The 24,356-nt window shown below is 41.5% G+C and overlaps 1 protein-coding gene and 1 non-coding gene across 14 annotated transcripts in view; one reads left to right on the top strand and one right to left on the bottom strand.

The window, feature by feature from the left end:
- The window catches only part of SLC25A51 (solute carrier family 25 member 51), a 29,956-nt gene that overhangs the window by 233 nt on the left and 5,367 nt on the right, over positions 1-24,356 (top strand). The window contains exons 1-4 of one of the 13 annotated variants that reach the window (XR_007414083.1): positions 125-423; positions 3,230-3,313; positions 10,861-11,029; positions 13,569-23,734. Coding sequence is in view for 9 of the 13 variants with exons in the window: in XM_025431958.3 (XP_025287743.1) it covers positions 13,610-14,503 (894 nt within the window). In the remaining 4 variants the exon portion in view is untranslated. Of the gene's footprint in view, positions 1-124; positions 424-2,694; positions 2,761-3,229; positions 3,314-10,860; positions 11,030-13,568; positions 23,735-24,356 lie in introns of those variants that run through there. The other 12 variants (XM_035696954.2, XM_049116288.1, XR_004803710.2 and 9 more) reach the window with 12 other exon arrangements.
- On the bottom strand, positions 1,562-1,608 carry LOC112650605 (small nucleolar RNA SNORD42). Its single transcript, XR_003130312.1, has one exon. It is a non-coding gene; the product is annotated as a small nucleolar RNA SNORD42 (small nucleolar RNA).

The raw sequence follows: 24,356 nt of genomic DNA, 5'->3' as shown, positions 1-24,356 counted from the left end.
CCGCGCGCCCTCCCGGGCGGGGCCCTCGCCGCCGGCGCTGGAGGAGGCGAGCGCCCGCCCAGGCTCGGCTCCGCGCCCTCGCGGCTCCCGCCGGGCTTTGCGGGGTTTCGCGGGGTTTCGCGGGGCGGCTGCGGGAACGAGCCCTTCCGGCGAGGAGGCTGTGCGCTCCGGCGGACGCGCCCCTGCGGGGAGGTGCCTCCCGCGGCCCACGAGCCGCAGGGCGGGGAGGGCCGGGCTTTGCCTTCGCCCCGGGGCGGGCGGCGTTGGGCGGCGGAAGGGTCCCTGCCCCCTCCCTGCCCGCCCGGGTGCGGGGTTCTGGGCCCCCCGAGCCGGCTCACTGTCGGAGACGGCGGGGGCCTCGGGGTGTGCCCAGCCCCCGCTCCTCTCTCATCGCACTTGGGGGAAATGGACGCCCGGAGGGCGGTAAGTCCAGCCGCAGCCGGTCAGGGCATCTGCGGCGACACCATGTTGCATCGCGTTGTGGGAAAAACTCCGTTGAACGGGGCTGTCGGGGGGCGGGCGGTTTGCTCATGTTAAACCTCTGTACTGGTTAGCGCCGAGCGCAGTTAGATCGAGCGTGTCGATGCCTCAGTTCTATTTACCCTTTGGGCATAACCTTTACTTTGCCGGGTCAGCTCTGCACAGCTGGTCTTAAGTAGAGTAGAGCCTCTACTCGCTCTACCTGTAACAGAAAGCCCTGTAGTGGCAGGGTTAGGGTAGTGAACTTGCCAGTTTGAGCCTCCTTCCACCCTTCCTCGGAAAGGATTCAGTGAAATCAAAAGGAACCAGAACCGGTCCGGTCCGCTCGTGGTTCCAGACCACAGGTTAGGCACTTCGGATCTGGAGTCACCCTTATTGCATCTAAAGAAAAAAAAAAAATCATAAGCGGCTACCCCCCTGAGTGGAGATCTCTGGTTTCTCCTTTGATAGATTAAAGAGTTGGGTTGGAGAATTGGATTTTTAAAGTAGGGACATTGCTTTGAATATTGTAGCAAGGTAGTGTGACAACTCGGATTGGAACCCAGACTGATCTTGTTCTGGTTGCTGACTCAGACTTGCTGACTGGTGGGAGTTCGCATCCTTTGAGAATTACACTTGTTTCCCCCCCCCCCCCCCCCCCGTTTTTGCACAAAGACCTTTGTGCTAGGATCACATCTGGGCCTTGCTTATACGTGTGGGCTGTAAATTTCAGCGAGCGGTTAGACTTTACACTGTAATTATGCCACAAAATTTTGACACTTGTAGTTGCTTGAAAGTCCGTATTAACTGTACTTCTATTCAGATAGCTCAAGTGTTTTAGGGAGCAAACAGTATGAGATTATGGTAAATTAGTTTTACAGGAAATTGCGAAGAATTACCCATGTTAAGGAATTTAAATATGGAGATCAGTTTAGTAAAGAAATTTAGCTGTGTTCACAGTATAAACAGTATAAACTCTAAACTCCATTGCCACAGAATACTGTGCACACTGTCCTTGCTTCTGTTACCAAATTAAAAATCTGCTTATACCCTCCTGGTGCATAGCATGAAACTAGAAGGAAAACTTCTTTTCACACAGGCATTGGTGGTTTCTTTGAAGACATCACAAGTCTCAGGAGATTAAAATTTAGAGGGAAAGTTTTAAATCTGTGAACTCTAGGAGGGTTTCGTTACCTTGCTTTTTCTATGCCCAGGCCTATTTTTTTAAATTTGAGGCTCTAAATGTAGTGATTTTTTAAAAAATATTTTATTTATTTATTCATAGAGACACAGAGAGAGAGGCGCAGAGACACAGGCAGAGGGAGAAGCAGGCTCCATGCAGGGAGCCCGACGTAGGGCTTGATCCCAGGTCTCCAGGATCAGGCCCTGGGCGGCAGGCGACGCTAAACCGCTGCGCCACTGGGGCTGCCCTACGGTGATGTTTTTAAAATATCTTAAAGCAATTATATACAAGGGTCAGTAAACGGCTAACTTCTGCTAGCCACAGTTTTCTGTTTAATAAGTCTCCATTGTTACAAAGAACCATGACAAACTAGATGAATTAACTTTAATTTGCAAAATTTTGAAAACTAAATCATTCCAGTAAAAATTAAAAGTGAACATGGACAAAATTTGGTTGGTCGTGTGTACAAATAACTTAGTTTGTATTATCAAGGAGCAATAGATTGTTAAACAGTTTGCAGGTGGTGGCTTTAGAATTTAAAATGCATCGTTATGTATTCAGTATGTAAACGAAATTTCTTACATTTGTAAATTGTCACAATATGGTATATAATCTGAGTATTCTTGCAGACCTTATTATTCTTTAGTCCTGAGATGCTGAAGAACACAGCATTACATCGATATAAAGCATTTGTTTTTAAAATGCTCAGTTGTTTTTAAAATGTTGGTTAATCTTAGATTGGCAAGTGTGTGTCAGCTAAAACAGTAAAAAGTGAGGATGTAGAAGACTAAGTGATTAATAATGATCAGATTCTACCCTAACTACTTTTTAAGCATCTTTAGACTTTTTTTTTTTTTAAACTAGAAATCCCATGGGGGGGGGGGTGCCATTGGTTTCCTTAACTGGTTAGGAGCACAAAATGTAACAGGAGGAAGGTATGTTTTAAGCAAATTTAAAAAGCTGTGGGTGTGGGTTTTTTTTTTTTTTTTTTTCGGTTCTCCCCAAGTCAGATAAATAAGATATGCATAAAAATGATGGAGGAAGAAGTGCTGTCCTACACAAGAAATGTATCCTGAATTAAAGGCAACAGCTGTTGAAACAGGAATTAGCATAATAAAGTAAGCAACAGGTTAACAGTTTTAAAAATTGAGTTTTCAGGGTGCCTGGCTGACTCAGTAAGTGGTGCATGCTACTCTTCATCTTGGGGTTGTGGGTTTGACCTCATGTTGGGTGTAGAGATTGCTGAAAAAAAAAAATCTTAAAAAAAAAATGGAGTCATCAAATGCTGCATGGCACAATCTATACTATATAAATTACTGAAGTACTGTTACCTAGGAAGGAGGAAGTCTGTATGGCTTTTAGCAAGAATGCTTTTCCAGAAAAGCAAATCAAAACAATGCAGTCAGCAAATTAAGGAGGCTATAGCTAGATATCACAACTAAGGCTTCTCATTATCTGTGCTACAAGATCCTGTTTATCCAGAATGAACTAAAATTTCAGGACAAAACAGGGAATTTTAGAGAACATTTCTTTGTCCATTTTAAGTTTTTTGTTTCTTTCTCCCCCACCCCCGCACCTGCATTTCAGCATGATCTAGCAGAAAGATGGCTACCATTGGTTACTTTATTTTTCTTTCTGTGGCAAGACTGTCATGGAGCCTGGATATTTCAGGTTTGTATGTATCTCTTACATTGTTCTGTTGTGGTCAAAAACTTAGTAATGGACTTGGTGTACTCAGCTTACTGCTGCTGCTTTATTCTCCCACTAATAAAGGTCAGCTTCAGGGTGAATTAATCATCAAATCTTTTGAGGTTGGACGATGGTTGCCAAATATTAGGATCCACCCTTGTATGATCCTTCTGTGGGCCACTAGGAAGATGCTCTTCTCCAAGCATAAACAAAGGATATGATAAGACACACAAAGCCAAAGCAGGGTTGGATTCTGGAGTTGGGCACAATCAAATTCGAAATCAATGCCACTATGTTGAAGAAACAGGAAATGATGCAAATGATGAGGCAACCATCAATTAGACCAAAATTCTCCACAGAGTATCTTAAAGAGTAATATTAAAAAGTTTTGGGATCCCTGGGTGGCGCAGTGGTTTGGCGCCTGCCTTTGGCCCAGGGCGCGATCTGGGAGACCCCGGATCGAATCCCACATCGGGCCCCCTGCATGGAGCCTGCTTCTCCCTCTGTGACTATCATAAAAAAAAAAAAAAAAGTTTTGCTCAAGGGCTCCTGGGTGGCTCAGTCAGTTAAATATCTGCCTTTGGCTCAGATCATGATCTCAGGGTCCTGAGGTCAAGCCCCATGTTAGGCTCTCTTTTCAGTGGGGAGTCTGCTTCTCTCTTTCCCTCTCTGCTCTCCACCCCCCTCAAATCTTTAAAAATAAAAAAAAGTTTTGTTCAAAGGAAAATGCATCTCCTGGAACACTCAAATTATGAAATGAAGAATAAATAAAAATAAGCATCTGGCTGAAGAAATTAGAATACAGTAAACCTAGACAAAACAAAAGAGATAAAGAGGAAAAACAGCTTTAAAAACTAAAAAATAGGGGATCCCTGGGTGGCGCAGCGGTTTAGCGCCTGCCTTTGGCCCAGGGCGCGATCCTGGAGACCCGGGATCGAATCCCATGTTGGGCTCCCGGTGCATGGAGCCTGCTTCTCCCTCTGCCTATGTCTCTGCCTCTCTCTCTCTCTCTCTCTCTGTGACTATCATAAATAAAAAATAAAAATAAAAAAATAAAAACTAAAAAATACTAAAATAGGTAATTTTGATAAGGTTTAAATTGTTGACCAGCATAAGGAGGAAAAAGTGACAGATTGTTTTTATAAAGCCAATGGAACATTGACACTTGATCTTGGCATGAAGATGGTACTAAAATTGGAAATTTGATATGTTCTAGTGATGTGAAATTTTAAAATAAAATACTAGCAAATGGTATCCAGTGATACATTAAAAAAATATTTCACCATGGCCAAGGAGGATTCATACCATTTTATAAGGGCAAGGAATTAATAAGAAATAATGGTAATGTATAGACAAATACATTAGAGGAGAAGAATAAGTCATCCTTGTTGACTACTTCTAGTGCTCGACTATGCTCTTGGATGCTTTATGTGTAGTAACTCAAGTAAGTGAGCCAACCTATGAGGTAGGTAACATCCTTATTTTATAAACGAGGAAATTAAGCCATGGAGCCATTGAGGAACTTAATGAAGCTCACACATTGATATGTGGCAGAGCCAGGATTTGAACCAAGGCTGTTAGCTACAACTCACAAATGTTGCACTAGTTCTGTCTCCAGTATTCATACGATCATCTCAGTAGCTCCCTAAAAGCATTTGACCAAAATTTCTGATTTGGTAGTGGTGGGAAGGCTTGAAAGTGGTTAAATTTCAGTAAAACAGGAATAAATGGGAATAAATGTGTATTCCCTTCCACATTTGAAAACTAAGCCCTTATTGGTTGATTATTAGTACTAGAAAAATGGAATCCAGTTTTAATGGGAAACAATTTTGTAGTAAATAGTGGAAGAAAGAGGCTTACATTAAAAAGATCCACTAGGAATCCTTGGGTGGCTCAACGGTTTAGCGCCTGCCTTTGGCCCAGGGCGTGATCCTGGAGTCCCGAGATTGAGTCCCACATCAGGTTCCCTGCATGGAGCCTGCTTCTCCCTCTGCCTATGTTTCTGCCTCTCTCTTTCTCTGTCTGTGTGTCTCATGAATAAATAAATAAAATCTTTATTTATTTATTTTTTTTTAATAAAATCTTTAAATAAAAATACAAATATACACTAAGGATGAGTGCAGAATGAAGTTTTGGGGTTTTTATTTTTATTTATTTTTTAAAGATTTTATTTACGCATTCATGAGAGACAGAGGGAGAAGCAGGCTCCCTGAAGGGACCTGATATGGGACTTGGTCCAAGGACCCTGGGATCATGACCTGAGCCAAAGGCAGATGTTAAACTGCTGAGCCACCCAGGCGTCCCCAGTTTTGGGGTTTTTAATGTAATTTATCTGATGAAATTATGTGATAGCTCTAGAAAAATATGTTTTGCTTTGTATTTGCAGCATAGTCCTAAAGGTGCGTAGGAATAGATGCTGAACCAGGAAGGTTATTTGAGTGGGTACAGATTTTATTGGGGCCAGTTGATCAGTAAACATTTTTGTGTCATGGTAATCTGTTTCCCTGTATAAACTTGAAACTACTAGGACTTGGATTATAAATACTTTATGACAACTTCCTGTTTCTCACACCAAAAGCCAGTGTCATGCTTAACAGTAATTCCTAGCAAAGTTACCATAGATATCAAGAAAAATATAAGGGTATCCAGTATTAGTATAATTTAATTTTGTTCAGGAAGTATTTGCCAATCTAATAAGCCAGAAGAAAGATACATATTATAGAGAAGTCAAAATTTTTTGTGGTACTTTATAGTGGAAGCTGAAGCAAATCCAGTCCAAAAAATTGGGAAAATAGCAAGAGGATATGGTAAGTTGGCTGGTTCTAACCTTAATACGCAGGAATTGGTAGTTGTTTTCCATAGGCAGATGAAAACCAGTTCAAAAATTAATTGGAAGGAAACAGCCCATTTGTGAGAGCAACTAAAAAGGTAAAATACTAGACATAAGAAATACTCAAGAGGGCACTTGGGTGGCTTAGTCAGTTAAGCATCTGCCTTTGGCTCCAGTCATGATCCCGGGGTGCTGGGGTTGAGTCCTGTGTTGAGCTCCCTGCTCAGCGAGGAGCCTGCTTCTCCCTCTCCTCCCCACTCACCATCTCTGTCACTATCTCTCTCAAATAAATAAAATAAAATAAATAATCATAAAAAAAAAATTCACAATCTAGGGGCACCTGAGTGGCTAAGTTGGCTAAGCCTCCAACTTGATTTTGGCTCAGGTCATGATTTTAGGGTCCTAGGATCCAGCCCCGCATTGAGCTCCTTGCTCAGAAGGGAGTCTGCTTCTCTTCTCCCTCTCCCCCTGTTCCTCTTATTCGTGCTGTGTGAGTGCACATGCTCTCTCTCTCAAATCTTTAAAGAATAAAAGAAATATTCAAGATCTCTATGAAAATTTTTATAAATGCTACTAAAGTTTGTAAAAAGACACAAAAAAGAAGACCTCATATTCCTGTAAAGGACAGTTTAATTTTGGAAGAGTGACAGGTCTTTAAATTTATCTATGAAGTTGCTTTCTCTGTAAGATGTCAACAAGATTTTTGGGAGGAATATAACAAAGATACACTAAAGTTTACCAGGAAAAGTGTGAAAGCCAGGAAAACCGCTAATTCTGAAAAGAGTATGGGGAAGCACTACCAGATGGTGACAAGCATCCTACTATCTTAGTGGGTCAGAACAGGTTGGTGCTAGAGAAGTGCTGGGCTACTCGCAGAGCAAGTGCAGACATATGCACACATGTTCATGGGCACTGATCACTTCCATAGGCAATCTCTTCTCTTTGCCTCCTTACGCTGAAATTCCAGAGATTACAGTATGGTTCATAAGTGAAACTATGAAAGTTATAGAGTGAAGCATGGATTGATTACTTGTTCATAATATTAGAGTGATGAAGGTCTTCTGAGGATGTTGTAAAGCCTAGAGACAAAGAGCATAGATTTATTTATTTATTTTTAAAGATTTTATTTATTCATGAGAGACACACAGAGAAAGAGAGAGGCAGAGACACAGGCAGAGGGAGAAGCAGGCTCCATGCAGGGAGCCTGATGTGGGACTCGATCCCGGGTCTCCAGGATCAGGCCCTGGGCTGAAGGTGGCGCTAAACTGCTGAGCCACCGGGGCTGCCCCAAGATCATAGATTTAATATCAAAATTAAGAACTTCAGTATCACAAAAATAATAAAGTAGGGAAAATATTTGCCACGATTTGATTAATAGAACTAGGAATAATTTTCTTCATATATGAAGATTTTACAAACCAGAAAAGTTTTTTTCTACCTATTAGAAATGTGGGTATGAAGTTTTCACATTAGAAATGTGAAATTTAGTAAAAAACTCATATGGTCAAAATGAAAAGTGCTGTAGTTTAATCGAAAATTTTATTTTATTTTATTTTATTTTTTATTATATTTTTATTTTTTTATTTATGATAGTCACAGAGAGAGAGGCAGGCAGAGGGAGAAGTAGGCTCCATGCACTGGGAGCCCGACATGGGATTCGATCCCGGGTCTCCAGGATCACGCCCTGGGCCAAAGGCAGGTGCCAAACCACTGCGCCACCCAGGGATCCCCTAATCGAAAATTTTAAATGACAAAGATTTTTTACACATCAGAGGGTTAGAAATTACAGTTTAATACCTGGTGCTGGAAATGATGGGGAACTGGTATTGACTGGCATACATGTAATGGAAGTATAAATCATCCTATTTTCTGGGGGCAATTTGGAGTAGCTATCAAAACGTATCACTCTGAGCCAGTAATGCCATTCTAAAGATTTATCCTACAAGTAAACTTGCAAGAGTTCACCCAGGTAAGGTGTAGGTACAAGGTTGTCCAATGCAGCATTCTTTTTTTTTTTTTTTTTTTAAGATTTTATTTATTTATTCATGATAGTCAGAGAGAGAGAGGCAGAGACACAGGCAGAGGGAGAAGCAGGCTCCATGCAGGGAGCCCGATGTGGGATTCGATCCTGGGTCTCCAGGATCGCGCCCTGGGCCAAAGGCAGGCGCCAAACCGCTGCACCACCCAGGGATCCCAATGCAGCATTCTTTAAAAGAAATAAGGGAAAAAAACAAACTTAAAAACGGACCAAAATAGGAGACAGAATAAATTATATATAATACATCTAATTATTAGAATTTTATATATACAATCATTCAAAATACGGGGATATCTCCATGCTCTTACTAGAAAATCTTATTGTGAAATGTGGGTGTCACTAGCAGTGAGCTGATTGGTAAAGAGGCTTTTCCACTAGTCAGGCTGGACGCAGCCCTGAGCCAGGGCAATGAGCTTAAAGGGGGGAGATATCTGTATATGTAACTGATTTATAACAACTTTATTTTCTCTTAAAAAAAAATCTTTTCATAGTGTTTAACGTGTAAATTTTTTTCCTAAAACAGTAATATATTTCTTTTGTGCATTTTCATTTAAATGACTCATTTGTTTTTTTGGATCTGTAAGCAGCCCAACTCCAAGGAATCTGGCATCTCTGAGTCAAGCATAAGTCATTATTTAACAGTTTTAATACCTGCTAAAATTAGAAATAATTCCTGTCCCTGAGCCAGGCCTTTGATTATTTACACTGCAGAGGAACAATTTTTACTGCCCCTTTAAACCGATTCACACTAGCGCTGAGGAGCATTCAGATGTAAGTCGCTGCTTTCAGCACTCTGCCAAAGGGGAGAGCATGTTCTTCATGAACAAAGTGTTCTGGTGCGCAGAGGTGGTGTGGCTCTCCTGCTTTTGGGGATGGATGCTGTAAGTAGGGGGTTTGGTGCCCAGGAAAGTTTCCTGACCCCTTTCAGGACCTTCCTTCGGGCAGAGTTTGGGCCTGCAGTGGTTTCCAGTAACAGTTTTTCTCAGCTGAGGAGTTTAGGTTTTCTAATAGAGACATGGAGCAAGCCAACTGGAACTCCAAAACAAAGAGACTTTTAGGCCAAAGTGTTCAGTGTTTCATTTTCTTCTTAGTCTATCTTGTAGGAAGAGGACGCACAGACCCTGGTGTGACACACTTAATGAAAATAGCTTGTTTCATTTGCTTCACATGAGAAAGGAAAAATATAGTGCCCAGTAGTGTCAGCAGGTCTTGGGATCTTCCTGAGGGTCTCCTAAAGCTGGTCCAAGGCTGCTTCCCCATCCTCCTCTGCCCACTCACCATTTTTCCACCCACATTATGCTCCAGCAGAATGTATTTGAAAAGTTCTTCAAGAACACGACACTGCAGCTCCTTTGACACAAGACCTACACCTTCATCTGTGCCGCCACCTTTAGCTGAGTGTGCTTTACCCTGGTTTCCCACTGTCCTGTCCTGTCACTGTCTCTAGATAGCTTGTTAATGTGGGGCCTTTATACACCTTGTGCGTATATTTCTCTACTTTCATTTATCACACTAGTCTAGTTATTTGCATGTCTTATCTCTCCCAAGGCCAGGGTTCTTGTTTATCTCTAATCTCGGATACACAGGGCAGTGCCTTTGAATAGTTGGGTGAATTTAATTTTCTTAGTATGCTAAGAGACCAGTGTAAGAGCAGCAGAAGAAATCCCCAACAAAAATAAATGAAAATCTTGACAGTGTTATCCTGTAAGTCTGAATGAAACTGAAAAAACTTTTTTTTCTTAAGATTTTATTTAGTTTCTTGAGACAGAAGGAAGAGAGCATGAGTAGGGGGTAGGGGTAGAGGGAGAAGCCAGACTCCCGGCTGAGCAGGGAGCTTGACATGGGGCTTGATCCTAGGACCCAGACATCAGGACCAGAGCCAAAGACAGATGCTTAACCGACTGAGCCACCCAGGCACTCCAGAAAAAGCATTTTTTATTAAAAACTTAAGGAGGAAGGACACCACTGGGAAGGCTGATGCCTTGCTCCCTGTACCACCCCTCCCCTCCCCTCATTGGTGTTAAGACTCTTTAGCTGACTTTCACTTTGGTTGTGCAGAGTAGATGGCATCTGCCTTGGTACTAAGTGTGGAAGCTGAGCCTCAGAGAGGTACAGCAAACTGTCTTTTTTTTTTTTTTTTTTTTAAAGATTTACTTATTTATTTATTTATGATAGACATAGAGAGAGAGAGAGGCAGAGACACAGGAGGAGGGAGAAGCAGGCTCCGTACCGGGAGCCCGACGTGGGACTCGATCCGGGGTCTCCAGGATCACGCCCTGGGCCAAAGGCAGGCGCCAAACCGCTGCGCCACCCAGGGATCCCCAGCAAACTGTCTTAATTGGTCTGTCAGTGTCGCCCTTTTGTCATCCTCATTAGACCTTCATTATCTTTATCTCCTGTTAACTTAAAAAAATACAGAAAAGGAAAACAGCATTATTATGAAATTGAGAAAATATGACCTGCTGGTTTTTTTTACATAGATAAAAAAAAATAGCATTGTCACATGTCAGTAAAAAGTAATCTTTTTATACCATTTACTGATCAAAAGATTCAACTGCTACCTAAAATTTCATTAACATTTTTAAAAATTCAAACTACTGAACCTAAAATACTCTTATTTTTATTTTTTTAAAGATTTATTTATTTATTTATTTATGATAGAGGCAGAGACACAGGAGGAGGGAGAAGCAGGCTCCATGCTGGGAGCCCGACGCGGGACTCGATCCCGGGACTCCAGGATCGCGCCCTGGGCCAAAGGCAGGCGCCAAACCGCTGAGCCACCCAGGGATCCCCTACTCTTATTTTTAACATCCATATGACATCCTGTCAGGTGGCTACATTTTCATTTATTAATTGGGCATGAATTGTTGAGCGTTTAATTTTTATTCAGTATTTCTCTAAAGAGCATTGTTGTGACCGTCTTGTAGTTGAAGCTTTGTGTACCTCTTGTATGAATAACTATTTCCCTAGGCTGTACTCCTAGAGGGGAGGTGATGGTTGTGGATGTGTGTTCTATGTTTGATGTTAAATTTCTGTGGCTCCTGTAGCTATAAGCTCCCCAGGAACTGGTTCTGATTCTTTTCTATGTTTCAACTCTGCACTGCACTTCACAGTAATTGCATTTTAAAATCTGTCATGAATGCTCCACAGTTGATAGCAGCATGTGTGAAACTATACCCATTAAGCAGTAACTCCCTGTTGCCCTTTCTCCAAGCCCCTGTAACTCCCATTCCCCTTTCTGTCTCTATTAATTTGACTGTTTTATGTACTTTATATAAGCGAAGTCATACAGTACTTGTCCTTTTATGACTTGTTTCACTTCATGTTCTCAGTGTTCATCCATGTCTGATAGCATGTGATGGGGTTTCCTCCCTTTTTAAGGCCACATGGCATTCCACTGTATGTGTATACACCAAGTCTTGTTTATCCACTCATCCATCAGTGGACATTTCTGTTGCTTCCACCTATTGGCTGTTGTGAGTACTACTGCTGTGGATGGGGTGTCACATACCTCTTGAGACTCTGCTTTCAGTCCTTAACAGATACATACCTAGAAATGGGACTGCTGAATCCTATGGTAGTTGTTTGTAGTTCTGTTTTAGTGGCTGCGTCATTTTGCATTCTCACCAGGGACTCTACTTCTCCACATCTCTACCAACTCTTGTTTTTTGGTTTTTTATTTTTATTTTTTTAAAGATTTTATTTATTCCTGAGAGACAGGGAGAGAGAGGCAGAGACACACAGGCAGAGGGAGAAGCAGGCTCCACGCAGGGAGCCCGACTTGGGACTCCATCCCAGGTCTCCAGGATCACACCCTGGGCTGAAGGTGGCGTTAAACCACTGAGCTACCCAGGCTGCTGGGCTTCAAATCTTCAGCAGTCTGATATACAGCCACTTTGTTCAGGGCAGCCTCCCCATCCTTTGGTATGATAGCAGGAACATGCACCCTGCAGTCAGACACACCATGCCAGTTCTACCAGTTACTTTCTGTACCTCGAACAAAGGAGAGTATTGGTTTTTTCATTGGTAAAACTGGGAAAATAATGTTTATTTGATGCAGTTGTTTTGAGAATTAAATATGTGAAAATACAGTATAGTACATACTTGCAGGCCTTCCATGACCTTATTCCAACTTCTGCCTCCCAAAATGCATGCTTAGAGTCCCTTATCCACAGCTCATATTTATCATACAAAGTATTTACATTGTGGTGTATTTGTTTACCTTGGCAGTCTCCTATAAATTGTGAGTTCCTTGCTTTTGAATCTCTAGCATTTGGCAGAGGGCCTAGTCCAGAGTAGACACTAAGTGTTAGTGAACAATGAATGAATGTATGTTTTGCTGTTTTAAGTTCTCAGCAGAGGACTTTAAGTCTTTTTGTGGAAGGATAATCATATATACTGTCTTGTATAGTACGTATGAACTAGTCCTGTAGTCTCAAATTTTTTGGTCTCAGGATTCCCTCCCCCCCTTTTTAAAGATTTTATTTATTCATGAGAGACAGAGAGACCAAGACACAGGCAGAGAGAGAAGCAGGCTTCGTGCGGGGAGCCTGATGTGGGACTCGATCCTGGGACTCCGGGATTACACCCTGAGCCAAAGGCAGACGCTCAACCGCTGAGCCACCCACGCGTCCCTCAGGACCCCTTTACACTTAAAAATTATTGTGACCCTAAAGAGCCTTTATTTAGGTGGGTTAGTGTTTATGGTCTTAGAAATCAAAGTTTTAAAATTAATTCACTTTATTTATTTTAAAGATAAATTGCAAGAGTAGGAGGAAGGATGAGAGGCAGCAAGGGGAGGGAGAGGGACAAGCAGGTTCCACCCTGAACGCAGAGCTGGATTCAGGGTCTGATTCTACAACTCTGAGATCATGACCCAATCCAAAAATCAAGAGTTGGTCGCTCAACCCACTCAACTGACTGAGACACCAGGCGCCTCTGATTCACTTTAAAATCACACATTAGCATAGACAACACATTTTCATGAAAAATAACTATTTTCCAAAAAATTAATGAGAAAAGTATGTTTTCCAGTTTTGCAGGTCTGTGTAATGTCTGGCATAAAAGGTAGGTGGAGCTTCCTATCTGCTTCTGCATTGTGTCTGTGAGGAGAAGTTGTTATGGTTAAAGTACATAGAGAAAATCCAGCTTCACACAAATATGTGGCTGGAAAAGGAAGGACTTCCTGGACCCCTACAAGGGTGTCAGGGACCCCCAGGGGCCCTCTGAAAATACTGAAAAAACTACTGCTGTAATCTTAAAAGGGAAAATGTGATAGTGTCCAAAAATTAAAGGGTTAAGGAAGGAAAAATTCCACTTGTTTAGCCCTGTATATAATGGCTTAACTGTTGTCATTTTGTTATTCGTAGGTTAAAAATATCCTTCATGAAGAAGAAAGATCTTAAGCAACATGGTGGATTCAGAAGCTCATGAAAAGAGACCGCCCATCCTAACATCTTCAAAACAAGATCTGTCACCTCACATTGCAAATGTTGGTGAAATGAAGCATTACTTGTGTGGCTGCTGTGCAGCTTTCAACAATGTAGCAATCACATTTCCCATTCAGAAGGTGCTCTTTAGGCAGCAGCTGTATGGAATCAAAACCCGGGATGCAGTGCTTCAGTTGAGGAGGGATGGCTTTCGAAACTTGTACCGCGGAATCCTTCCCCCACTGATGCAGAAGACAACTACACTGGCACTTATGTTTGGTCTGTACGAGGACTTATCTTGCCTTCTCCGGAAGCATATCAGTACCCCTGAGTTTGCAACCCGTAGTGTGGCAGCAGTACTTGCAGGCACAACAGAAGCGATTTTCACTCCATTGGAAAGAGTTCAGACATTGCTTCAAGACCATAAGCATCATGACAAATTTACAAACACTTACCAGGCTTTCAAGGCACTCAAATGCCATGGAATTAGAGAGTATTATCGAGGCTTGGTACCTGTTCTTTTCCGCAATGGATTCAGCAATGTCCTTTTCTTTGGCCTTCGAGGTCCCATTAAGGAGCATCTGCCTACCGCCAAAACTCACAGCGCCCATTTGGTCAATGATTTTATCTGTGGAGGTCTGTTGGGTGCCATGTTGGGAATCTTGTTTTTCCCAGTTAATGTTGTGAAAACTCGCATGCAGTCTCAGATTGGTGGGGAATTTCAGTCTTTTCCCAAGGTTTTCCAGAAAATCTGGCTAGAGCGGGACAGGAAGCTGACAAATCTTTTCAGAGGTGCTCATCTGAATTACCATCGATCCCTCATCTCTTGGGGCATAATCAATGCAACTTATGAGTTCTTGTTAAAGATTATATGAAAGAAACTATCAGTTAAGTGCCATTTATTAACTGAATAGATCTAAGAAGAATGTGGTTTGGCATTGCTCCTAATTGGCCAAATATACGTTGGTGTCATTAGTTCAGGGCACAGTGAATTATGGGCAAAGCTGTTTTCTTGAAGCACCAACAAATTCAGAATAAAAGGTTCTAATAGGAAAATATAAGGGGTTTTTGGTTTTGTTTTTTATCATTATCTGAGAACTTTGGGCTAATTGCCTGGTTAATAGCTGTCTATCTGACTGCTTTTGACAAGGAAAACTAGTAGCCAAGGTATGATTCTTTTTTCCAAGTCTTTAAATCTTCTGTATTGAAATGTCAGTGGCCATGACCAGCCAGAGAAAAGGCTCCTAGAGAGAGCCCTGTGAATTCTCAGGCTTCCTTCTCTTACTCCATTTCTTGCTTCTCTGCTCTTAGGAGGAGTTGCAAAGGGTAGTCTTCATTAAACATAAGCATATACTTGTAGGACAAAGGACAGAGGAAAACAGCTTATTAGATGTAGGCTTTTTATGATAAATTGCTTATATTAGTTTTGAAACTAAGTACCTATTGGGATAGTCCTTACAGACTATTCAGACGTGGTGTGGCCGACCCAAGCAGCTAGTCAAAGCTCCCATTTTGCTAGGTTGGAGAGTTTTGTGTTTAGTTCTGAATATGACCTTAACCCCTCCCAGATGTCCTAATGTTAATTTCACTTATTTCATTGCCAAAACATGAGGAGGCCTAGATTTCGTTACTGGTGTTTCCTCCTGTGAAGAAATTTTATATTAATTGCAAACTCTGGTTAAATCCGTTTCTTTGATTAATTGTTGCCAACTTAAGAGCTTTGGGAGTTTGGGGAGTGTTTTTTGAGTCATAGTTTGTCATATTGAAGTATCTTGTTCTCTTAAAGCTCTCCTTTAAAAAAAAAAAATTAACACTTCCATAAAATTGTATTTTGGAAGTCTATTAATGGGATTCTAGATTTCTCTCCCCTGGTTTGTAAGCATTACAGAAGGGAAAAACCTCAAGATAGCTTTCATCCCAGGGTGTTAGCTTTTTTATTTGACTCTTGGAAATAGAGACTTCCATTAGGATTTTTACATTTTGGGAACCCAGTTTTACCATTTTATCATTAAAACCGTAAGACAGTTTGAGATGATAAGATCTAAATAAAGATATTTAAAGGATTAATTTTAAATGCTGCTAGTTCATAATAGCTGGGTAGCATACTCATCCCTTACATGACAGAGAAAAACTTACTTGTCAAAGGAATTAGATTTTAAAATATTTTTTCCAGATGAAGCAAAATGCCTCTACCAATTGATTAACTAATAAAATATGGAACATCCTAGAAAAGTAATTTATCAACCTTTTAAAAATCCACATCTGTAAATAAGTAGTTAAGATTGCTTGCCAGCATCTGATATGGCTGTTAGATTTCTTACTATTAGTTTTTCATCATTCTGGGTAATTGCATATGAATATGTGCATACACTGACCAAAATAAAATCAGGGTCTCAGTTGGTAGTTTACTCCATTTCTGGGCAGATAGTCCCAAAAGAGATGTTTACCTCTAAATGCAATATGGCTGGTCGAATAAGCATCCTTCCAACATAAAGGATTGAGAAGCATTATCAAGCACTTGCCAGGCAGTAATGAGCCTCAGTAGCTTTACAACAGTCCCTCAAAATGTGTTGGAAATGGCAGTTTTCTTTGGAAACCAAGATACAGAGGTGAGGATTTCAGAAAAGGATTTGACACCAAATAAACGTGAGTAGCATCCTTTGGCTTACTGAATTGAGTCTGGCTTTGAATCGGGAGATGAAGGCACCTGGTCTGAGCATCAGTGGTGTGTCTTGGTGATGCTCAGTGGGTGGCGGGTGAGTTAGGGGATGGGCTTCCTTTTGTCTATACACTCCTGTGAGGTGACGGATACTGAAGTTCTAGAGCACTTTGTGAAATACAGATGAAGTGAGAATTTGAAAGGGGATACTTTGGTTTCTGCAATCTCAAACTTGTGGCGTTTAAAAACATTTTGAAGATCGATTTTAACTCCTAATAGATTTGGATTTCTTTGTCACTTTTTACAGCTTTTGAAGACCAAACTGTAAATACATTACCAGGGATGGGTTTGTCTTGTCCTATAGACTTCTTAAATTTGATAAAAAATAAACTTGCTTGTGGTAGCCAACAGCTTTGTCTGAACCTTAAAAGAAGTCAAAATGTGTTATTAATAAGAGATTCTAACTACTTGTTTTTACTTTCAGTGTGAACTAGTAATTTTGAAAAGGCAAACCTGATCGAATAACTTTATCTGAAGAGCTTTAAAAGTGGCCTTTCTGTTACATATGTGGCACAGACAGTTTATGAGCACAGGCACCCTGGTCCTGCCTCCCATACTTCATCTCTGATGCCACCAGAGATGTTATGGATTCTATATTTAGAACGCTTGGGGTAGTATGAGCCCTCCGGACTGCATCACAGAGCAAACACAACCTCTCTATGGTGGCAGATTTGTGTCTTTGTTTCATTTGTGGTTGGAGACAGTTGATGTTTTTGTCTCAATACTCACCTTACCTTATGGTTGGTTATGTAATCACTTGCTATATATTGTAAACTGTGCAATAAAACAGAATTGTGTACCTGGAGTCCTCTTTGGAGACCTGAAATTTCCTAGCTCGATTACAGTGGTAATACTCCGTTCTCATGCTGTGCAAACATATAAGGGAATCGGCGGCAGAGAGGATGTGTTTGGAATGGGACTGGGAATGCTTCTGGGTCAGCTTACTGCACTGTGGGAAATGGCAGGTCATTGTGGATGAAGTTCTGTAGGGAGACAAGAGCGGTCAAAGTGAAGGCAAGACCAGAGAGCACATGTGAGGGAAGGGTGAGCGTTCGGACTTGACCTCCTTTAAATTAAAATACCCTCTGGTTTCTCATATGCGTATAAATGCGTATCAAAGACTTAACAGGCATTCCTCTTCAATTTGAGGATTTTTTTTTTCATTTTTAATGTTGTCTTTTTGCTTAATGGTATTTGCTTGCCTAAATGGCTCCCAAATCGTGGAGGAGTCTCTACATGTTTGGGGTTTTTTTAAGTTTCATTATTAAAAGTGGTTAAGCACACAAAGCTGTTTTTCTTTAATATTTTTTAGTTTTGAGACTGAGTTTAAATGAAATTTATTAAGTGTGTCAGTTAACTTTCTTTTGGTAATTACGTTTGGAATAAAGTGGGGTTTTTTAAAGTCTGTTCTATTTGATCTTCTCTTGTGGTTGGATTAGAGTTACTAGCACTTTTTTGTGGTGAAGTCTTTTTGTTGAGAGAAAACATTTAGCCTACTACTTTGACTCTTCAGCAACTCCACCTGATAATTTGTAGGTAAGACAGTCCTTCATTTATCCATCTTACTTGGTCAAGAGGAGTGCCAGATAAGTTAATTTTCCAGGGGCGCCTGGGTTCAGTCAATTGGACATCTGCCCTCGGCTCAGATAGTTTGGGGATTGGGCTCTCCTTGCTTGATGGGGAGTCTGCTTCTGCTTCACCCTCTCCCACTCCCCCTCCTTGTACTCTCTGTCTCAAAATCTTTTAAAAAGTTAATTTTCCAGATAGCTTAACTGCAAAGCATATGGTTTTTCCTAAATAAAATAAACTTTTACCTACTGAGTATAAACTTAGCATATTCAGCTTATCAGTAATTTCTGTGGTGTAGCATACTTTCAGGGTCACAGTTACCCCAAGCTAAATGATCTGGATGTTTGTGCTTTTTGAGTTTTCTAATATCTCCTTTTGACTTCACAGCTACTCCTGTTAGGAGATGGTGAAATTATACTAGCTATATACTGTTGTGTACACTTCGGATTTTGAGGTGCTCCCTGTCTCCAGGACGGTAGAGGTGGTCTGATGAGGACCACTAGGGAAGGGAGCAGTTGCCACCATAGGGCTTCTAAAACTCCAGTTCAGGGTTGGAATTCATCATAAAAGTGAATATCCTGAACTTTAGAATTGATGATAGGGGTGTTGTCCACATCGTCTGATGCATCATTTTAGCCTGCCACAGCCGCCGGGGGTGCAGGGTGAGGGGAGCGAGTGGTGTGCTCCCCCGGGTATGACTGGGAGTGGGCCGGGGAGACCCCGGCAAGCTGCGGGCTGCTCCGGATCGCCAAGAGGCGGGTGCACAACTTAATCCATTGAGCTTCAGGGGTTTCCAAGGGGGATCTTTTTTCCAGTGAGCATATCTGATTTTGAAGTAGAAATTGAGGATAAAATAGGACTTCGCTATACTCTGTGCCTTCGAGCCATTCTGCACATAGCAGTAAGAGGAACCTTTCCAAGGGCTGATTCAGGCCCTGCTCAGTCCCCGCCCTCAGCCACAGGATACTCTTGTCCCCGCCCTGTGTCCCGTACCCCCCACCCCCCAGCTCAGCACTCCTCCCCATTCATTTAAGTCCTGTTGAGGCCTTCCGATCTCTGCTCAAATGTCACTATCTCAGGGAAGCCAGCTCACACTTTCAGGACTCCAGTTCCCTTCTTGTATGTTCTTATGCCACCACCCGCCTGTTTTAATTGGACTGATTATTCGATGTTTCCTGCCCCTTTGAGTGCCAGCTCCATAAGGCTGGGGCTCTGCTGTCACATCTCTGCTCAAGTGCCTGGCCCTGTGTCTGACACCGGTAGAGATCTGGTAAAAAAGAATCAGTCAAGAGAATGAAAGGACAGGTGAATATTCAGGATCATGGCATTCTGGAATATCCTGTCTGACCTTCATTCCTTGATGGGTCCTGGGGGTTCCGTAAGGAAACAACTTTTACCTGGCTTGGGCTGCCATGGTGAAATACCGTAGACTAAGTGGCTTAACCGACAAACACTGATTTCTCACACAGTTCTGGAAGCTAGGGAGACCAAGATGAGGGTGCCAGCAGACTTGGTTCCTGGTGAGAGGCCTCTCCTTGGTGGACAGACTTCTCACCGTGTCCCCACATGGCAGAAAAAACCTCGTGACCTCATCTAAACCTCCTCACCTTCCAAAGGCCCCACCTCCACATCCCATCATACTGGGGTTAGGCCTTCAACATTTGGAGGCGATACAAACATTCAGTCCATAACGTGTATGAGCCTAAATGATTGAAGAGCCTAACGATCATCTTAAATAGTGTTGACTGCTGCTTTGTTACTGTAGAAGTGCCATGAAGGCAGTGACTTAAGAGCAGACCACTTCTGTCATCACTGATCCCTTCACTGGCAACAGGAATAGAAGTTTCGGTTCAGGCATTCTGGGGAACTGGTCATGACTAGTCAGCAGTTCGTTGTGGGTAAAGTAGTGACCTCCTGATCTGAAGCACACCAAAAAATGGGGAATGCGTTGAGTTCCGTGGAGAAGGCTACCTTTGTGTTTCCTGCGACACTAGGACAATGAAACCCATGTCTCTTTCAGGGGTCGCTATACCTACACTTGCTAAGTGGCTCCTGATATAGAGCCTTCTCCCTTCCCATGGGGAAAGAGCAGCTTTGGACCTTCTCTCATACTTATCTGGGAAAGGAGTAATTGAACAAGAAATTGCCAGGTTCTCCTGGGCTCCTCACTCCCCAGTAAAAAATGGCCAGAGTTTTGAGGTCAGATAGTAGGAAAAAGTGGGTATGTATGGGATCCAAGTACTTTTCATTTGTAATCTGTATGTAAATGATGAAGGTGGAGAGTAAAAAGCTGGCAGGTGTCCTAGGATTGATAGGCCTTGAGAAAGCAGAGGTGACATCCAAGATCAGAGGTTTGCCTTTGATGTTTGGAGCCCTTCAAAGCTGCTGCTACTTGTAGGCCAGAAACAGAAAAGCATATTGTTTTTGTGTTTGAGGGCAGTACTACATGTATCTGAGTTTATGTTAACTCAAGCTACAGAAAAACAGAATAGCTAATAATTTCAGTTTGTGCCTTTTACAGTTTTTTTTTTCTGGTTTCCTTTGTTCAGCAAATTTCCCATATATCCATCTGCTTAGTACTAGAAAGCTGCCCTATTAAGGACAATAATTTTAAATTAGAAAATTCCAGACTTGTGGAAAACATGGAGAGCGTTGGCTGCCTGAGACAAATGCCAAAGTAAAAATGTAAAGTTCCCTTGATTCCCTACTGGCTCCCGGGCTGGATGAGGTCTGCTCCTGTGGCGTATGGTGACTTTCAACCCTGGTGCGCTCTCCGCGGTTTGTGCTGTATCCTTCAAGACAGTGTGATCTCTCTGAGGGCAGGGACTCTGATCTCCGTATCCTTAGACGAGAGAGGTTCTCATAGTAAATATCTATTCAACGAATAAATCCTACTCTGATCCCAGATGTTCTCTGGGAACTATTATTAATTATTCTGTTTCAGAGATAACTTTGAATTTCTTAGGAATGTCTTTTTAAAATCTTCTATATGATTCTATTTATATTGAATTTCTAGAAAAGGCAAACCTGTGCTAGAGGTGGGGGTAGACAGTGGTTGCCTCCGGGAGGGAGGGCAAGGAGAGTGGAAGGGGTATGAAGGAACATTCTGGGGATGATGGTAGTACTCTCTGTCTTGATACAGGTTTGGGCAACACAGGTGTGTATATTTGTCTGAACTTCGCAGACATACCATTAATACACACCTCATTGTGTGGAAAATTTAAAGCAAAGATACTGAATTTTAATGATCATGTATTGCTGAGGATTTTTTGGAGGATGGGTACAGGTATCTGCAGTTTATTCAAAATACATAAAAGATTAAAATGGATTGATGGATGGATAGAGTATTAGATTTGTGATAATTAGGAAAAACTTAATGGTCCAATCATGGTCAACAGATGTTCACTGTAAAATTCTTTGAACTTTGCTCTATGTTGAACATTTTCATAATAAAATGCTGAGAGAAATCATTAGGGAGTTTATCATGGTATCTGCTGTCTGCACTGTATTGATTTTTTAGTTTAATTCTTTCAGTGTGTGTATTCCTCTTAAACTTCCATGAAGTGCCCGGATGCCACAGCCATCCTTGCTAGGCGGGAACACCAGCCTGCGGCCCTCCCACCCATCAGAAAGTATGGCCTCCACCTCCTCCACCGCCCCAGACTGTGACAGGGCACATCCACTTGCTGCTTCCTAAGATTGCCCAGTGGCAAGGGGTCCACTTGCCCCTTGAAAGGGGGGGGGGGGAATGGATCGTGATTTTCCTGCCAGTACACTGCAACTTTTGGTAAATGTCAGGAAATCCTTCTTTTAATTACATACAGTCATTAAGTGCTGGCACGTCTGTACACACACATAAAAGACTAGGTCATAACTGCCTAAAGAACATACAGTGTTTTCAGAACAGATCCAATAGATACTTTATTTATTTAACTTTTAAGAAGTAATCCTTTCACAATGAAATTTGGATCCTTCATTTTACCCAAAAAGTAATCTTTTATTAATAGTTAAGGGTTTCTGCGAATCAATGTCAATGCAGCAGTCCCGCCTACCCATAATTTAAATGGTTTAAAAATATATATATAAATAAATAAATAAATGGTTTTCAGTGGAGAGCACTATGTCCCCAGGAAAGGTTTAAAAAAATGTTCTGAGTGTGTGTCCTGGTTAAGGTTTCAGGTGTTCCTTTTCTGAATTTATTGTTAGCAAGAGTTGGAGCTCTGTACAGCTCACACCAGCATGTTCGTGTGGCAGTGCGCCTCTTTTTGAGCTAGAAGATAAGCCACACAGCACCAGGTCTGTCCCTGAGAAGGTAAGATGGTCTTATTTAACCTACTGCCCACTGACTTACATGTTGTGCTAAATCGGGGCAGCCTCAGCTCTCAGTGATGGAGTGCCACCCTGACCAGGACTACGGAGAATGGCGGACTGACGGGACGAACTGTTGTCCATCTGTAGTAACCTCCAAAGTTAAGAAGTTCTCTTAAAAAAGTGTCACTAAACTGGCTTCCTCCATCTACAGAGAGATCCCTGGGATGTGTCATCCATGAAAAATTAAACTCTAACTGCATTTTTTTTTTTTTTTTTTTTTTGGTAAAGCCAGAGTATGTGTGCACGTGTGCATGGTTGGGGGGAGGGGGAGAGAGAGTCCCAAGCAGGCTCCACAGTGCTTCCCTGAGTAACCTGGAACCATGGAACCAAGAGGCAGCCACTCAGCTGAGCCCCCGGGCGCCCCCTGGCTGCAGTTCTCTGTGTTCATAGGTCTCCAATTGTGTCCAGATGTACAGCATCAACTGGGAACTGGTTAGAAGTGCAAAATAAGGGCTCCCACCCCAGACCTCTGAAATCAGAAACTCTGGGTGTAGAACCAGCAATCTGTGTTTGAACAGGCCTTCCAGGTGATTCCAGAGCATTATGGAGTTAGGAGACCATTTTTCATGTCTTCTGCCACAAGGGAGGTAGGGCCTGGAGGAAAACTCAGTGGACATGAATTTGTGTTTTATTTTTTAAGTAAGCTCTGTGTCCAACATGAGGCTTGAACTACAATCTGGAAATTGAGAGTCACATGCTGTATCAACTGAGCCAGACAGGCACCCCAAATTTGTTTTTAACCACTAAATTTGTGGTAGGTAGTTCTGTTATTACATCAGTAATAGGAAACTAATATAAATCATTAATCCACTGGCATTAAAGCACGCCAAATAATTGTTTCCTTAAAAAAAAAAAAAAACTTTTTAAATACCCCAAAACATCTGTCAGAGGAATAACAAATCGTGGTAATTAGTGCTTTGGGTTTTTAGCTAAATCAGTTTATCTAAATTTCACAAGATAACCTGAATACAACGGTGTTCACTGTTTTCTCTTCAGTGACTTAACTTTAAAAAACGAGTGTCCCAAATGTGATTGTCATTTTCCTAGTGAATTAAAATAGTGTGGTAAAATGAACATCACACTGTTAACTATTTATAAGATAATGTCATTTAAGGGATGACATACATATACACTGTTCTAAGGGCACCTATATGAAAACAAATCACTGTGTATAGCTTTACAAAAATTTATCCACTCTGCTTATTGATGCGAATATAATTTTCACTGAATAAAGAACTAATTTATAAAACTCTACAAAACATGATTCATATTGAGTAAACGTGTAACTATCCAAAACGTTGGTGAGCAGATGTGAATGAATCAGATCTTAGTAAATGTGTTTTCAGTGTAAAATGCCAATTCTATGTCTTAGAATGGTGGCCTTCACAAAGTGGAGATGCCAGTGGAAGCATCCTGATCCTAGAAGCATCAGGTGATCCTGCAGGAGGTAATGTAGAACTTTGATTCTTAAAAATGCTGTCCTTTTAAATTTTCCTCTTTTTTCCGTACATGTTTTATAGTTTACGTAATAGACCACTACAGTATTATATATAACAATCAAAATTTGGAGTGTATGTTCTTCATTTTTTTTTCGGATGAGGGGTTATAGGATTGAAAAAGTTTAGAAAACCACTGAGTCACCAAGCCACTGCCCGTATCACAGCATTATGCTTAATTCTGATCTGAAAATAAACACCTAAGCAATTTAATTTTAGTATATGTGCTGCTGAAGCGAGCGTAACACCTAAGCAATTTAAGTAAAAATTTGAAAGTACTGCTAAATGCAAGCTTCCTATCAACCTTTCAAATAGGTTAACCACACAAAAAGTGTGTCAAATGTTTTAAAGTAGCATTTATTTTTTAGAAGCACCTTGAGGTAGACTTCCACCAAAACACTCAGTGCATATATTAAAGTTTTACTGAAACCTTCAAATTGCATGTAGGTATGTATGTACGTAGATAAAATCACCTACAACTCCACATTCATCATGAATTCAAGACCATTCAATTGAAGCAGTAAAAGCCAAATATAGATTTAGAAAGCTTTCCTAATTCTGAAATGAAGATAT

The sequence above is a fragment of the Canis lupus genome, chromosome 11, assembly GCF_003254725.2.
Source record: "Canis lupus dingo isolate Sandy chromosome 11, ASM325472v2, whole genome shotgun sequence".
Lineage (NCBI taxonomy): Eukaryota > Metazoa > Chordata > Mammalia > Carnivora > Canidae > Canis > Canis lupus.
The sequence above is the reverse complement of the archived record's forward strand: the minus strand, read 5'-3'. Positions and strand labels throughout refer to the sequence as shown.